The sequence below is a fragment of the Schistocerca serialis genome, chromosome 3 (genome assembly GCF_023864345.2).
Source record: "Schistocerca serialis cubense isolate TAMUIC-IGC-003099 chromosome 3, iqSchSeri2.2, whole genome shotgun sequence".
NCBI classification, from domain to species: domain Eukaryota; kingdom Metazoa; phylum Arthropoda; class Insecta; order Orthoptera; family Acrididae; genus Schistocerca; species Schistocerca serialis.
The window spans coordinates 656,228,752-656,245,515 of NC_064640.1; the positions used below are offsets into that span (position 1 = coordinate 656,228,752).

General features: G+C 37.7%; 1 protein-coding gene across 2 annotated transcripts in view; it reads left to right on the forward strand.

The window, feature by feature from the left end:
* The first annotated feature begins 667 nt into the window (after window positions 1-667).
* Window positions 668-16,764, forward strand: part of LOC126470537 (F-BAR domain only protein 2-like) — a 302,833-nt gene continuing 286,736 nt past the window's right edge. For both annotated transcript variants that reach the window (XM_050098467.1, XM_050098468.1), the window contains exon 1: window positions 668-797. In XM_050098467.1, coding sequence (XP_049954424.1) covers window positions 768-797 — 30 coding nt within the window. In that variant the 5' untranslated portion in view covers window positions 668-767. The remainder of the gene's footprint in view (window positions 798-16,764) is intronic.

Here is a 16,764-nt window from a genome sequence, read left to right on the forward strand (position 1 = left end):
CGGACGAGATTTGTTTCAGGCTGTCCAAATACGGTAACTCTCAAAATATGTGACGTTATATACCAGACAATCCTCATCAGCTGTTGTGTAGTTTTAAAATCGGTGTTTTGTGCCAATTTATGGATCAGTTTTGTGTTTGCCTCCCTGCAGAAATAGTTAGGGAACACGTCCCACACAAGTCCTCTTGAGCCACATTGTCACATTTTCAAGCTTTTTCGTTCGTGACGTTATTTTATTATTTGCAGAGCATATTTTATTACAATAGTTCAAAATTCTGAAATATACACAGAGTTTTCATAACAAAACATTGTTGCAAGGGACCCACCCGAGTCGATCGTTTAATGCCTCCAAATAGCAGGCGCTTCCTTTTTACAATATGCCTTTGTACCTGGCGCCAAGTTTAAGGACATGTGTACGTCACAATCACCAGACAATTTTAAACTGGAAACTCTGATAAACTTTGCAGGTATGTCGAGGTACAAGGTGTTTGGAACACATTTACTTATTATATATATCTTCATGGCAACTAATAAATAAGTGTGATTAATGATGCTACTGTCGTGTTAAATGAAAAACATACCAACTTCTCTTTGCGATTTTCAAACATCTTTGTCTTGCTACTAAGACCACAATCAGTGTTATCTTTGCATCTAGGTTTGAAAAATTGTATGGAGGGGGGTGTCGCCATATTACAGCTGTATGGGTGTGTTGGGGGTCATTGTCAGTCGTTGTGAGTGATTTGTTTATGTGATGGGTATTGCCTTACCATGACGGTCGATTTTGGTGATTATTTCTGGGTAAGTGAAGTGACTATAGACTTTCAGTGGACCACTGTTGTGTCAACAGGATGCTGTACAGAAAATGTTAACGTAACCGTATTTAATTACGGTGTTTCTTGTTCGTCCTGAATGTTAAACCTTGTTAATGTACATATTACGAGTTGCAGAAAGCGGCTGGAGATCGTTGTATATCTCTTACGTAATTAAGAAGTTTTTGAGAAAGATAGCATAATTTACATGGAATGTCAGGGGTTGCAAGTGTTTTGCGGTGATTACGAAGTTTATAAACTGCTTTTTCGCTGGTTTAGCGCTACTATTTGTTTGTTATATGATAAAAAGGGAAGCTGAGGCATTTCTGTATTGTAGTACAATATGCCAGTAGACTGAAGCTATGAAGTGAACTTATGACATTTGTCATAATGAGGGTACTGTTTACATTACGCCGCTCATCCGTTTGATGTTACTTTTATTGCGTTTAGGAGAATGTTTGTGTATGGTGTTATTCTTATGTGCTGTACACGGCCGTAATGCAATACACGAATTGTTTACTATACAGTGTTGTTAGTTGTGTTTCTCTGATAAGTTATTCTATGCTATTGCGCTTAGGCTGTTTTCGTTTAACGTAGACCTTATATACGGAGTCCAGTGACTACGACATCTCGCTGTATATTCAGTCTTAATTGACGTTCAGAAACTTTTCGATTAGAATTTCAGCACAATTAAATTGCCTTGCACTCACCTTCTACCCTGAGTGTTTGATGGAGATGGTGCATACTTTTTCTTTAGGAAGCCCAACTCCTATTTTTCTCAAATGGCATCGCGAAAGTCATGGATGATACAGTCCGGAAGATGTAGCATTTCTCAGTTTTGAAAAAAACATTTGGCTCACTACCACCCCTACGCTTATTATTGAAATTATGATTATATGGGGTGTCAAGCTAATTTTGTGGCTGGCTTGAGGATTTATTGGTAGGGATTACACACCATGTTATCTTGGATGGAGATTCATGCCCAGATGAGCCCGAAGGAAGTCTGTTGGGACCATCGCTTTTTTTGTTGTATATTAATGACCCTGCAGACAGTATTATCGTAATCTCAGACTTTTTGCAGTTGATGCAGTTACTTATAATGACTGTTGTCTGAAAAAAGCTACACAAGTATTCAGTCACATCTTGATAGTGGTGCAAAGATTGGCCACTTGCTGTAAGTGTTCAGAAATGTAAAATTGTGATTTTTGCAAAATGAATAAACTCAGTATCCATTGACGACCCTATCAGTAAGCCGAAGCTGGAATTGACCAACTCGTACAAGTACTTCAGAATAACACTTTGTAGGGATGTGGAATAAAATGATCACATTGGCTGTGTTGTAAGAATGCAGCTGGCAGACTTTGGTTTAAAAGTAGGGAAATGCAGTCAGTATATGATGGAGTTTGCTTACAAGTCCCTCGTGTGACCCATCTTAGAATGTTATTCAGATGTCTGGGATCCATATTGAATAGGAGTTGCAAGGGATATTGAACATATGTTCCTACAGAGGAGAGCAGCACAAACACAAGTTTTTCTTTCAGGGGAGAGTGTCAGAGGTGCAAAGAACCTGAACTACAGACACCTCATAATAGATGCAAGCTATCCTGAGAAACCTCACTAACAATGTTTCAAGAACTAGCATGAAAGGGTGAATGTAGGAATAGACCCCCATGTATCACTCCTACAGGTACCACGAGGACAAGATTAAATTAATGGCAGCACACTCGGAAGCATTTAAACAACTGTTCTTCCTGTACTCTGTACGTGAATGGAACAGGAAGAAGCTCTAATCGCTAGTACAATGGAAAGTATCCTCTGCAATGAACTTTACAGTGGTTTGCAGAGTATAATGTAGACTATAAAATATTTCTTAATCTCTCTCAAAATGCTACACAGCGAACCACCTCACCCTTCCCTCCCCTCCCCCAAATGAAAAAAATCCTCTTTTCCACACTGGTTCTCATTTCTTTCTTGTGAAGACATTGCAATTGCATGGTGTTTTTTTTGTGTGTGTTACACTTTGCTCACCATGTATCATACCAAAGGACTATATATAAGAATAGCTCAGTTCTTAGCTGTACGGTAAAAGAGTTGTTAAATAGAATAGACATTATCAGAGCCTTGATGTTTTATGTTTATAAATATTATTATTATTTACATATTATGATGTACTGACCATAGATTCAGTCAGAAACAATGTAAATGTGGTGTTGTAGTATTCTTGTTGTCCTGCTGTTTAAATAAGAGTTGTACATTACACATTGTTGTTCTAGTACTGTATCACTACTTAGTAATGGATACAATGTTAATGAAAGGTTTTCAAATAAAGGAATGAAGAGAAGGAAAATATCCAAGTAGACCTTCAATAAGTTTTCTCTTTTCAACTGTAGGAAAGCAGACAATAAATTGTGAAACCAACTCTCAGCTTCCCCAGGATGTAAATTTTGATTATTGTACTTCATGTCAGTCAGATGTCACAAGGAGGCAGAAGATAACAAATTTAAGAGGTTTTATGTTCTTAAAGTATTTTAGAAAATGCACAAAAGAAGTTCCAGGAAAGGAAGTTGATATAATTAGCAACCTATTTTCAGATCTAGTACTTGTAATATTCAAACTGTGTATGTGACCTCTGTACATGCAGCATGATGGAATGACATTCTGTACTTGTAGAAACTGTAGTGCTATATTAGTTTTCCAGATTAATATTGTGATCTCATTCTATGGGGTTTGTTGCTTGGCTTTTTAACCATTAAGGTTTGCCATAGAGGTTAGTCATTATTATTCTAAAGATTTGCTCGCATGGAATCGGATGGTTAGGGTTCAAATTATTGTTGATTGTCAAGAACCGCCTCAGTTGTTGGAGGAAGTGTAAAGGAATCAGCTTTAGTCTTTTGGAAGGAACCATACCATCATACTAGTTACATCATTCAAGTTACTGTGGATAATCTTTATCAGAGGGATTGAAGAGATTTAAACTCCACTACTTCCAAATCTGAGGCAAGTTCCTTAACTATACCACCACCTTTCATGATAATGGTCTGTCAGTTGACATTAACCAGATAAGTTAACTTTTGGATCATCTCTACTGCAAGAAACATGTTTTATTAGCATAGGTGCACAGATACTCTATTATGAAAACAATTTCAGGGTTATGTCCTAATTATTTCTAAATAACTTAAGCTATTCATATGACACTCAAATGATAGTACCACTTGGTGTTTATAAACTGAAATTGACTGTAAATCTTATGAACAGTCCGCTTGTTTATGTAACTGTAGTTATTACTCTGGGTATGGCAGATATTTTTTTGAAACATTCCACCTGGGGAGTAGATCTGAAATCTTATCTTCATTGTACTCAGATAGTGGTATGTATTTGTATTACGTAGACCAGGTGAGAATAGTTGTCCATTTATGTGTATACAAATCATTGAAGTCTTACTCCAGACTGCATGATGTAAGAGACTAACAGTTTAATTTTAACTTTACCGTCAGAATTTGTAGAGGCAAGAAGAACCACTGCCAACTAGGTCTATTTGATTTGAACCCTTCTTTGACAAGAAACTGGTATTGTCTTTCAGCATAATAATGCCTAATAATGTGGGTGGTGAGGCTAGTACAGTGGTACGTAGTATCTGGGGTGAAAATTGGGAAGACATTCAACTCAGTGAGCTTGCTTCTTCAGTATATGTAAAGAAGTTATAGTAAAGAAAGTGAACGGCTTAGTGATTTTGCCTCTTGACATGCTTATATCAGTGTAACATACATAGGGAACAAATACCAAGATTTCCTTTAGTTGAATATGTGATTTCTGTGTGAGGATTTCAGTTCAGATGGAAGAAGTAGCTGTTAATACCAAGCTTCATGTCATGTTCCTCGTATCTAATAAAACTTGTTTGTCCACTGGAACTGTGTAGTATATTTAATAATGGTTTACTGTCAGTATTTGGTGAATTATAAAACATTTTATTTGTACCAGTAAGTAGACAGAACTTGCACAAGCTGATGTTTCAATTGTATTGAGTCAAATTCAGCTTCAGATTACAAGAAGGAAAACATTAATTGTTGAACCACTAAGGAGTAATCGCTGACACAGGTGCTATGAAATACCAGGCTCAAAAATATTGTTGCATTGTACTTTCGTGAGTCACCTGTGTGTGTGTTGCAATGTAATCTGTTTGTACACACATCAGAATACACATGCCTAAAAGCACTAAAATTATAAGGAGGTTATGTAGACAGTTTTCTTACTACCAGTGTTTCTGAAGAATTTTGGAAAGGCTATGTGTAAGAGTATTAAACATCACTTACATACAATTTGTTTTTAAACTTCCTGTTTGGTTTCAGGGTAGGATGCTAAACAATACAATTTATTTCCCTATGTGTGAGACACTTGCAGTGATAGATGAGAAGTTGAGGAGGGCAGTAGGTGTCTTTCTTGATTTAACAGAAGAATTGATGCTATGCTCCGGACTATACTTTCACACAATGTGCAGCATTATGGAAAGAGGGGAAAGCTCACCAATGATATGTTTCATATCTAGTAAATAAGAAGCATGATGTTGTCTTGGAGTTTAAATGGAACAAATCTGAATGTGACTGGAATGTGCTAAAGAGGTAGAGTTTTTGATTGGTGGTTGAAGGGGAGTAATGGCAAGGTTGTGTTCTGAGTACATAAATTTTCTGTAACTATCGATGATTCACTACCATATGTGACAAAAATTTTTACAAAATGGCATATGTGGGTACATATGAAGTATAATTTAAATTTGCAGCTGGGAGGGTAGTAGATAATGGCAGCATTGAGTTTCCATATTTAAATGCAGGAAACCCCAGGTAGTTAGTTCTTTTGCCTGAATAAGTACACCATTTGGTAGCTGCCAGAGAATAAATTCATGGTAGTGATCTGTTACACATGCATAGTCAACTTGCTCAGCAGTAAGAGCTGTCCTATTAATTACTCAACAGAGTTCTTAAATATAGTGTTGTCATCTAGGGAACCATTGGTTAAGGTCAGAACATGGCATCTGGCTCATAGAGAATGTTCATGAGATCATGGCCCCTTTGGCTTAAATTAGACATGTTAACGATTAACGAAAATCATCTCATCATTTCTTTGAACATCTTCAGGTTGCTGAGTTGTCCTGAATTCAAGCCATAGATGGTCTGGTTGTTGTATGTAATGTTAAAGACATGTAGCTACAAACATACTGCAGCCACTAAGTCTCATATTGTATATTTTCTGTTGACACATCCCACATTGTAACATTTATTGTGAGTATGATCTATGGAACAACTGAGCTGCCAACCAATTTACTAAGGGTACTTTGTAAGCAGTATCCTTTGTAGTTGTTGCATTTTTCCAGTATTGTACCAGTGAACTGAATTCCATCAACTGCTTTACCTACAAGTGAGCCTATGTTGTCATTCCATTTCATTTACCAACAAATTGTTACCTCCATGTATTTGTATGAATTGATTGATTCCAATTGCAAATAATTGACATTGTAGTCATTTTGTGAAGTAAATAGTTTACATTTCCAATTATCTAAAAAAAGTTGTTAATCTTTGCACCACTTACCTTACTGACGCCTGACTAAATATTTCTGCAGTTATAGATAACTGCATCATCTGCAAAAAGCCTGAGGTTACTATTAATACTATTTACAAGGCCATTAATATAGAACATGAATAGCATGCATGAATGTAGTTGGAGGATACCCTTTCATACAATAGGAAGTATGCTCTTCCAAACAATTCATAATAATTTGCGTAGTGTAGAGACATGTGTCATTAGTGATGTTATTATTATGTTGAAACACTGAAGAGATATTTGTTCCAGTCATCCTTCTGAAAGGTGTAGTTTAGTTAAGTCATTATGCATGCTACACATAACATATTTGTGTCAACTCAATGTCATGTGTTGTAGAATGGCTCAGATTCACAAATAAAATACATTTTCTCCCTGAAAACATATTGACATGCTGGCCATTTATACATCTGAATTTTGAATCCTAATCTACAACAAAATCTGATAAATGTAGCACAGCCACATACTTAAGTCTCCTCATGAATTCATCTGTGGGGTAGGGGCAGAGGAGAAAGATAGGAGCTAAAGTAAAAATGTTTAACAGGACAAGTGAAAGCTTTTTATTTAATAAAGGAGTGAAACAAGGTTCTAATTAATATAGCCCTGCACAGCATGGTAAATAAGATCAATAAGAGGCACCATATATATATATGAACACTAGCAAGATACGTGCATATGCTGATGATGTAGCAGTAGTAAGAAGAAATGCCAACACAATTAAAGAACCGTACCTGGCAACGGAAAAAGAATCATTAAAGTTTGTGTCATAGTAAATGGAAAATAAAACAAGGTATATGGTAATGATACACTCAGAGGTCAGAAGAACCCACAAAAATTTAAATATAAATGGGGCGTGTTTGAAAGGAGTGTCCTCTTTTAATTACTTGGGAGGATTAATATTAAATGATAACAGCATCAGAAAGGCTGTAAGAGAAAGGATACAAGCAGGGAATGGAGTTTACTTTATATATTTACAACTCTTCAGAAACAGCCTTGTTACAAGAAGAACAAAACTTGTAATAGGTAACGCCCTAGTTTGCCCAGTTGTTACATGGACGTCAAAGGTATGGACACTGACAGAAGATGACAAAATTGTGTAAAGAATGATTGAGCGAAAAGTACTACATAAAATTTATGGCCCAGTAAGGGAGGAAGAAGTCTGGAGGATGTGCTGTAGCAGTGAGCAAGGGAGAGATATAGTAAACTATGTGAAATCACAACAAAAATTACGGCTAGGGCACTTGGAGAGAATAGCAGAGGACAGAATACAAAAGAAAATGATGAATGGTATGATCCATGCTGCTAGGTGGAAAGGGAGACCTAGAAGAAGGTGGGTGGATGATGCGATGGATCTCACCAGCATGGGAGCCTGGGGGTGAAAATAAACGAAGAAGAAGATTTTGTTTCTTTTTAAAATTTTTATTATCTGTCAGCACTTTAAATTTGCAAGAGAGGTGGTGAAATATGTTTGTACTTTGCTCCTTTTATGGCAAGAGGAAGGTTAAGGTGTATATAATGTAGGCAATTTTTTTCCGTAGTGTTCTGTTTATGTAAGCTGCCACTGTTTTTAAATAGTACCTGTTTCTTCACAACAGGCTACATAAGAGAGTAAATGTGTTTATGAAGCTGTTCTTAGTGTGAGAAATTTTTTAATGTGTTGCTCACACGAAGTTCTAAATCTGCAGACATACTCTCCAAGTCACCATACGGTGCATTGTGGAGAGTCCATTGTACCACTGCTAGCCATTTCCTTTCCTGTTCCACTCTCAAATAGTGTGAAGGAAAAAACCGACTGGCTACCTATATGCCTCCATATAAGCCCTAATTTCTCATACCTTATCTTCGTGGTCCGTATGCGAAGTGTATATTGGTGTCAGTAAAATTATTCTGCAGTCCGTTTCAAACGGTGGTTCTCTAAATTTTCTCAATAGTGTTTCTCAAAAAGAATGTTGCTTTCACACCACAGATGCTTCCCATTTCAGTTCCTGAAGCATCTCGGTAATACTTGGGTGTTGTTCAAACCTACCGGTGACATATCTAGCAAACTGACTCTGATTCGCTTTGATGTCTTCCTTTAATCCAACTTAGGGCAGATCCCAAACACTTGAACAGTACTTGAGAATAGGTTGCATGAGTTCCCTATATGCAATCTCCTTTACAGATGAACTGAAGTCAACCATTTGCCTTCCCTACCCCAGTTCTCACATGCTGGTTCCATTTCATATTGCTTTTCAACGCTACAACCAGATATTTAAATGATGTGACTGTGTCAAGCAGTACACTACTAATGCTGTCTCTGAACATTACCTGTTTGATTTTCATATTTGTCTGCAGTAACTTACCTTTTTTTCTACATTTAGAGCTACCTGCCATTCAAATTTTGTCTAAGTCGCCTACTATCCTCCTACATTCAATCAACTGTGAAACCTTCCCATACAGCGCGGCATCATCAGCAAACAACTGCAGATTGCTGTCCACCCTGTTCTGCCAGATCACTTCCATATATAGAAAATAATAGCGGTCCTATCACAGAAAAAAAGTCTTCAAGCCACTCATATGTGGGAACCAATTCCATATGCTCATATCTTTGTTCTAGGATGAAAGCCAGATATTACCCTTACAATGAATACTGTGTGTGTGTGTGTGTGTGTGTGTGTGTGTGTGTGTGTGTGTGAGAGAGAGAGAGAGAGAGAGAGAGAGAGAGAGAGAGAGAGAGAAAAAATTTGCACCAGAAAACTATTCTATATGAACCTAGAACCAATCAAAAAAACTTTTAGTTAGTTTCCTGTTCCATGGATTATTTTGCACGATAGGTCATAATGATGTGGAACAAGTCATTTTACATCCATACCACAGATTAATTTGTACATATGGTTACATTCTGAACGTTTCTAAGTTTTTCAAAAAAGAAGAGAGATATAAACATGTTGTGTGTTAATAGGTCCTACCGAGCATGTTTTTACACATTATTTTATGGAATAGGAAGAGTTGTCAAGGAGAAACTTTCTCAGTTTGTTTTCAGATTTTCTTTGCTGTTAGTCAGATATTTTATATTGCTGGGTAAGTGAATCAAAAATTTTTGTTATGACATTGTGCACTGTTTTTTGTGCTGAAGGCAACGTTAATGTGGAAGAATAAATGTCATTTGTCCTTCTGGTATTGTAATTATGTACATCATTGATCGTTTTGAACTGTAGTGAACTATTTACAACAAACTTCATGAGAGAATAAATATACTCTGAAGCAGTAATCAGACTCCTTGAATGGATGTCTACAAGATGATCATGAGAGAGTGCCACATAATATTCTTACAGCACATTTTTGAACAATGAGGGCTTTCTTTGTTAAAGATGAGTCATACCACAACATTATTCCATATGACATTATTGAATGAAAATATACAAAATAAGTCAACTTACTGATCTGTCTTTCCTCAAGATTTGCAATAATTTTTAATGAAGTTTCCACCCTATTTATTATTGCCTCATCATGTGTTGTGATTATCATTGGTGTGGTACCTCTAGATGGGCGGAACAGAATATGTTACCTTTTTCTAAAATTGAGGGTGAGACCATTCACAGAAAACCAGTCAGTGATACTTTTAAGAATTTTATTTGCCATTTCTTCCGTTTCTGTATGTACGCTAGAATTGGTTACAATACTAGTGTCGTCTGCTAAAAGAACTAATTCTGCTTGTTGTATATTATATGGAAGAGTGTTTACATATATGAAGATTAATAGTGGACCAAAGATTGAGCCTTGGTAAATCCCATACATGATTTCTCCTTACTCAAAATTATGTCCCCAGATTATTGGTTGAATTACTAAGTGAATCTTTCTGCTGTCTTTTGGTTAGATAGGACATTATCCATTGATTGGTTATACCACCAGTCTTATAACTTCAATTTATCTAGGAGAATATTGTAAGTCACACTGTCAGATGCCTTAGATAGGTCATAGAGTGTACGAACTGGCACTATCTTATTATCAAACGCTTGTAAAATCTGGTGAGTGAAATGTTTCATTTCTGACCTCAGTGTTTTGAAATTACATGTCATACACATAGAATATTTTGAAAGTGAAATTTATGATTTTGACCTACACTGATGTTTACTCTCATAGTGGGAGTACTAGATGGATGTACTTACTTTTTAATTAGCTAATTGATTTTGTGTTAGAACATGATTTGCTAATTAGGTAATTGCTCCATAGATCATGTGCTACATGCAAAACACTACTCTGCATTTCCCACTTAACTGCTTGAGGCTCCATCGAACCACATTCAGACTATTTCTCTACCGTTCTATCCTTGAATAACATGTGGGAAAAATGAACACTTACCTCTTACTGTACAATCTCTTATTTTATCTTTGTGATCATTTATTCCTATGTAGGTGGGCATCAATAAAATATCTTCACATTCAGAAGAGAAAGTTGGTGATTGAAAAATGCCTTTGGTTTAATAATTGCCATCACAGCTTGTCTGTGTTACAGGCATGACACTCTCTCTCCTATTTTGTGACAGAACAAAACCAGCTGCCCTTCTTTGAAGTTTATCGATGTTCTCTGTCACTCCTACTAGGTAAGGATCCCATATTGCATGGCAATACTCTTATCAGATGATGGACAAACATAGTGTAGGCAATCTATGTAATAGAGTTGTTGCATCTTCTAACTGTTCTGCTAGTAGTACACAGTCTTTGGTTCACCTTTCTCAGCATTACCTGTGTGTGATCATTCCAATTTAAGTTGTTTTTATAATAGTAATCCTTAGCCGTTTAGTTGAATTGACATCCTTTAAGTTGGTGCGATCTATGGATTCCTTTTAGTACTTACACTTTATATTGTTTAGAGTAAATGGCCACTTTTTGCACTATACAGGTACCTTGTCTAAATCATTTTGCAATTGGTTTTGATCTTCTGATAACTTTACTAGATAGTAAATGACAGGCATCATATTCAGTCAGTCTAAGAGAGCTGCTCAGATTGTCTCCTAAATTGTTCAAGGAACAGCAGAGGGCCTATAAAGACTTCCCTGGAGCTCATACTGGTAATCTGGGTCGAGTCCACTTTCAAGCTATTAAATACAATTTGCTTAATGTGATTGAAGACATTTTGTCAATTCTTCAGATACGGTGAGCTGTATCTAAAAATGCTTTCAGTTTAATAACTGTGTTACGTTGTTGTTCATCACTTTCAAAATGCAGAAATTTGATAGCAGGTTAAAACCATATTCTGGGCTGGACTTGGAACATAGCCTTTAGCAGGCAGTGCCTTTACTGACTAATATACTCAGTCTCACCTTGCGAACAACCCTCACAGCTTCACTTTTGCCACTACTTCTTTCTTGCTTTCCAAACTTCACAGAAACTCCCCTGTATAACTTGCTGGAGTGGCACTCGTGGAAGAAAGATATCAGCAGAATTGAAGCTCTGAGGTCTGGTCATGAGTCGTGCCTGGATAACTCAGTTGGTAAGGGCATTGCCTAATCTTGGAATGACACAGAGTTTTAAGCTGTGATGAAGTTTAAAAATGGCACATACTGTGCTACAGAGTGAAAGATACATTCTGGAAACTTTAAATATCATAAAAAGTAATCATCACATTGATTTGAATACCACAGTGCTTGATTAAGGTTAACCCTGAGGTGATCCTTCATAATGGCACACTCAGCCAGTTACAATCCGGAAGCTACGGTTTGATATGTTGCTCAACCCTAGTACAAATTGGTATTTGTCACACAATCCTTAGGATGCACATAGTTGCTTGTTGCCTTTCGTTCTGTCTTTAAAAAGTATTTCACTTCCTCTGTAGAAGATTGTTGAGTCGCAACCTTGGTGTTGTCTGTTTCACATCAGTGTAGTACCGTGACCTCCTTTGACTCAGTTAAGTGCAGTTGAGTGAAACATTCATTTTGTTATGTTTTATTTACTTTAGTTCATTCCCAAGATCGATGCAGAGTTTGCACCATAGTAATCCTTTTATAAGGATTGCTCAGATGGAACCTTAGTGGAAAAATTATGTATTGCAGCTGCCTGCACAAGGCGTTGTTGTGTTTCACCATATCTTACACATATGTATGTTCTAAATATATGAATCCATACAGCCATACAAATTATAACAGTGAATGTACATATGCTCATATGTGCGTATGTTCTACATCTTCTCTTAAACCACTGGACCAATTGTGACCAAACTTTGTACACATGTCACTGACTGGAAATAATCATTGCGGGGGTGAGAATCACTTATATATCAAAGGGATGCGAGTAGGGGTGAAAAAGAAGTGTAGCGTACGATGCCTGAATACCTGTACCTCATTCTTGCAGTATTAGAGAATGAGAGCACTTAGTGCTGTGCAACATACTTTACACTTTATTTCAAACATTTTTCCACTGACAGCCCCCTTGAAGTGATGAAAACAGAAGTTTATTTTCACTGTTCTGGCAGTAAAATTGCTCTATGAACTATGGCATTTTAATTTATTCCTTCTTTAGTAATAACGGTATTCACAACACATATTACAGTCAGTAGCCACGTATACCACTGGCGTAGTGACAAAATTATATCTTTCTGCAGCACATACTTCAGGAGATAAGAGGACATAAACATTGAGATCTATGAAAATGAAACTGCAGGGCAAAATTCACTAGACATGCACGTACAGTGTGTTTAGAAATACATGTGGAAATATACCTATTTGACATGCTGAAGTGGGCAAAACCACAGGTAAAAAGCCCCTGGGACAATTTCAACAAAATTTGATATATATTAGTTACAATCTGGAAAGAAGTAATGGGGGGGGTTAGAACCACAGGCCTCATATTTGAGTGAGGGTGATAGTGTGGCAAGAGAAGGGGAGATGAGGAGATGGCTCCGGATAAGGGAGAGGGGGAAATGGGCAGAGGGAGAATGGGGAGGAAAAGATGGACTAACAGAAAATTGGAATAAATACATACCCTGGAAATGCTCACTACTCAGCTAGTTATACTATAAAACAAATTTGTATTGTTGACTCTCAACTTTTGTATAACCTGATGTAAGGTGATAGAATGCTATTCGTGACTTTTTGACTTTTTGAACTACAAAAACATCTTAACCTAATTCAGTACTTCAGAGCTAAGAGATGTATGTCTAAATTCCACAAGTTTGATTCGAGACCATATTTGTAATACCCATGTGTTGCTTTGTTTGTTAAAAAAGGCCAGGAGCCTGATAGACATCTTAATTGATTTAGGTTGGGTTACCAGGCACATAGGCTGCAGTAGCACGGCCACCCTCTTTCTATAAATGAAGTAATGTGTGTGTGTTACATGGTCTTTAGTCGATGTTGTGGTGACTGAACTTACTCTCCTTTACCCCTGACGTAAATTAATACAAGTTGTGGGGTTGTTACGTTGCAAAATTACGGCAGTAATTTTACTGTATGGTGGTGATGAATACGTAAGAGATCTATAAATGATAGTTGTGTATAGTTTTTCATTATATATGTTGTGCTTAATCCTGAAAAACAGACATAATATTTCCTGCAAATAATTGTGTCCGACTGCCTCAGTTATTACTGAAGAATATAATCTCTTGCTCACACTTTATGGTTGATGGCAGTAAGCCCAGGTTTCAGTGCCACTAATGTCTCTTTCAAGGAAGTATTTCTTTGATACTGGTGTAATAGTACATCCAAAAATTCACAATTTGCCTTTCAGTGTGTAAATAAAACTAGCAGACTACACAACTTGAAACACAGTCAGGCATGAACTGTTGTCAATTTCTATACGACTGTTCTACAGTGTTTGTCATGCTCAATTTTTTAATTTGTATACCTCCTTTTACAACAGGATCAGAGCATTTTTCAGATGGTTGCACCTTCATAAGCAACCCCAATACTTGCTCCAGTATGAAAAAACTGCTAGCAGATGAAGGCTGTCGGTGGTTAAACTGCCAGTACAATCCAATTAACAATATACAGGGAACTCCTTCAGAATTTTTGGAGACTGTTCATTGAGCAAGGTGGCACAGTGGTTAGAACACTGGACTCACATTTGGGAGGCCGATCATCCAGACCCGTGTCCGGGCATCCAGATTTAGGTTTTCTGTGATTTTCCTAAATTGCTCCAGGCAAATTTTGGGAGGTTCTTTTGAAAAGTCATGACCGATTTCCTTCGCCATCCTTGACACAGTTTGAGTTTGTGCTCCATTTCTAATGACTTCAGTGTTGACGGGACGTTACACCCAATCTTCCTTCCTTAAAGTCTGTGTAGAGATATTCTCTTAGTATTTCAGTATGAAGCTCCAATGGCTCATTACAGAGTAATTGGATATCATTTGATTTCTTACAACAATTTATCTTCATGTCTCTATCACACTGAAAATACCTGCACAGCCATATAAATGTCAATAGTATGTGCTGTGTGTGTCGTTTGCAAACAAGTTTGTTCCATTCACAGGTGGTACTTGCTTTTTAAAACAGTAATGCCCTCTGATGTCTTCACTGTGAAGCTTACATTTGGTACTGTTCAGTTCTCTCTTGGGTTAGTTGTATCTTAGCAGTGATACACAGCATTGCTGGTAGGTTTACTTAATAAGAGTTGACTGATATGCACTTTATGTATGGCTTCACTGATGTATTTGAAGAGCAGCACTATACTGAGATGTTCCTGCAGCAACAGTACCTTGGCATCTGTACATAGGCGTTTACTGAAACTGGATCCTTCATGTTAGAATGGAAGATAATGGCCATGTAAAGTACACTATGTGATCAAAAGTATACAGACGCACCCAAAACACACACATTTTTCATATTAGGTGCATTGTGCTGCCAGGTACTCCATATCAGCGACCTCAGTAGTCATTAGACACCATGAGAGAGCAGAATGGAGTGCTCTGCAGAACTCACAAACTTTGAATGTGGTCAGGTGATTGGGTTTCACTTGTGTTGTACGTCTGTATGTGAGATTTCCACACTCCTAAACATCCCTAGGTCCATTGTTTCCGATCTGATAGTGAAGTGGAAACATGAAGGGACATGTACAGCACAAAAGCATACAGGCCGACCTATGCGATAAAAAGTATCCAGACATATGGCGGAAAATGACTTAAAAGTTCGTGGCACCTTGCATTGGTAATGCTGGAATTCCATATGGTGTTGGCCCACCCTTAGCCTTGATGACAGCTTCCACTCTCACAGGCATATGTTCAATCAGGTGCTGGAAGGTTTCTTGGGGAATGGCAGCCCATTCTTCACGGAGTGCTGCACTGAAGAGAGGTATCAATGTTGGTCGGTGAGGCCTGGCATGAAGTCAGCCTTCCAAAATGTCACAAAGGTGTTCTATACAATCAAGGTGACGACTCTGTACAGGCCAGTCCATTACAGGGATGTTACTGTTGTGTAATCTCTCCGCCATAGGCTGTGCATTATGAACAGGTGCTTGATTGTGTTGAAAGATGCAATTGCAATCCCCGAATTGCTCTTCAACAGTGGGAAGCAAGAAGGTGCTTAAAACATCAGTGTAGCCCTGTGCTGTGATAGTGCCATGCCAAATAATATGGTGTGTGAGCCTCCTCTATGAAAAACACGACCACACCATAACACTACCGCCTCCAAATGTTAATGTTGGCACTACACACACTGGCAGATGACTTTCACCAGGCACTCGCCATACCCACACTCTGCCATCAGATCGCCACATTGTGTACTGTGATTTGTCACTCCACACAACATTTTTCCACTGTCCAATTGTCCATTGTTTACACTTCTTAAACGAAGTGAGGCGTTGTTTGGCATTTACTGGCATCAGGTGTGGTTTATGAGCAGCCGCTCAACAACGAAATCCAAGTTTTCTCACCTCTGCCAAACTGTCATAGTACTTGCAGTGGATCCTGATGCAGTTTGGAATTCCTGTGTGATGGTCTAGAGAGATGTCTGCTTATTACACTTTACAACCCTCTTCCACTGTTGGCAGTCTCTGTCAGTCAAGCGAATTTCGATAGTTGATGAGTCTGTGGTTGACGCATGCGCCTAATTGTTAGGATTGTTGTATCCATGTACAGTGTACACCAAACTCCTTGGATTCTTGAGTGTACAAGATAATTGCTGGTGCATCACTGTACCCCCTGCTGTGATCACGGTGGTTGACATTTTGGACAGTACCTGTTTGGGAACAGCTCTGCCATTTGTTACGTACTGCACTGCACACTGACAGACCAGATAGAACACATTGTGATAAAAGTATGTGTGTTTCATCGGAGTTACTCTTTGTTTTATGTTTTAGTGTTTGCATATTACGGACATTTCTGCTGTGAAGGTATTTTCACAGAAACAAAAGTAATTGGGATAACAAATGGAATAAATCATAAGTAAAGTATTACCC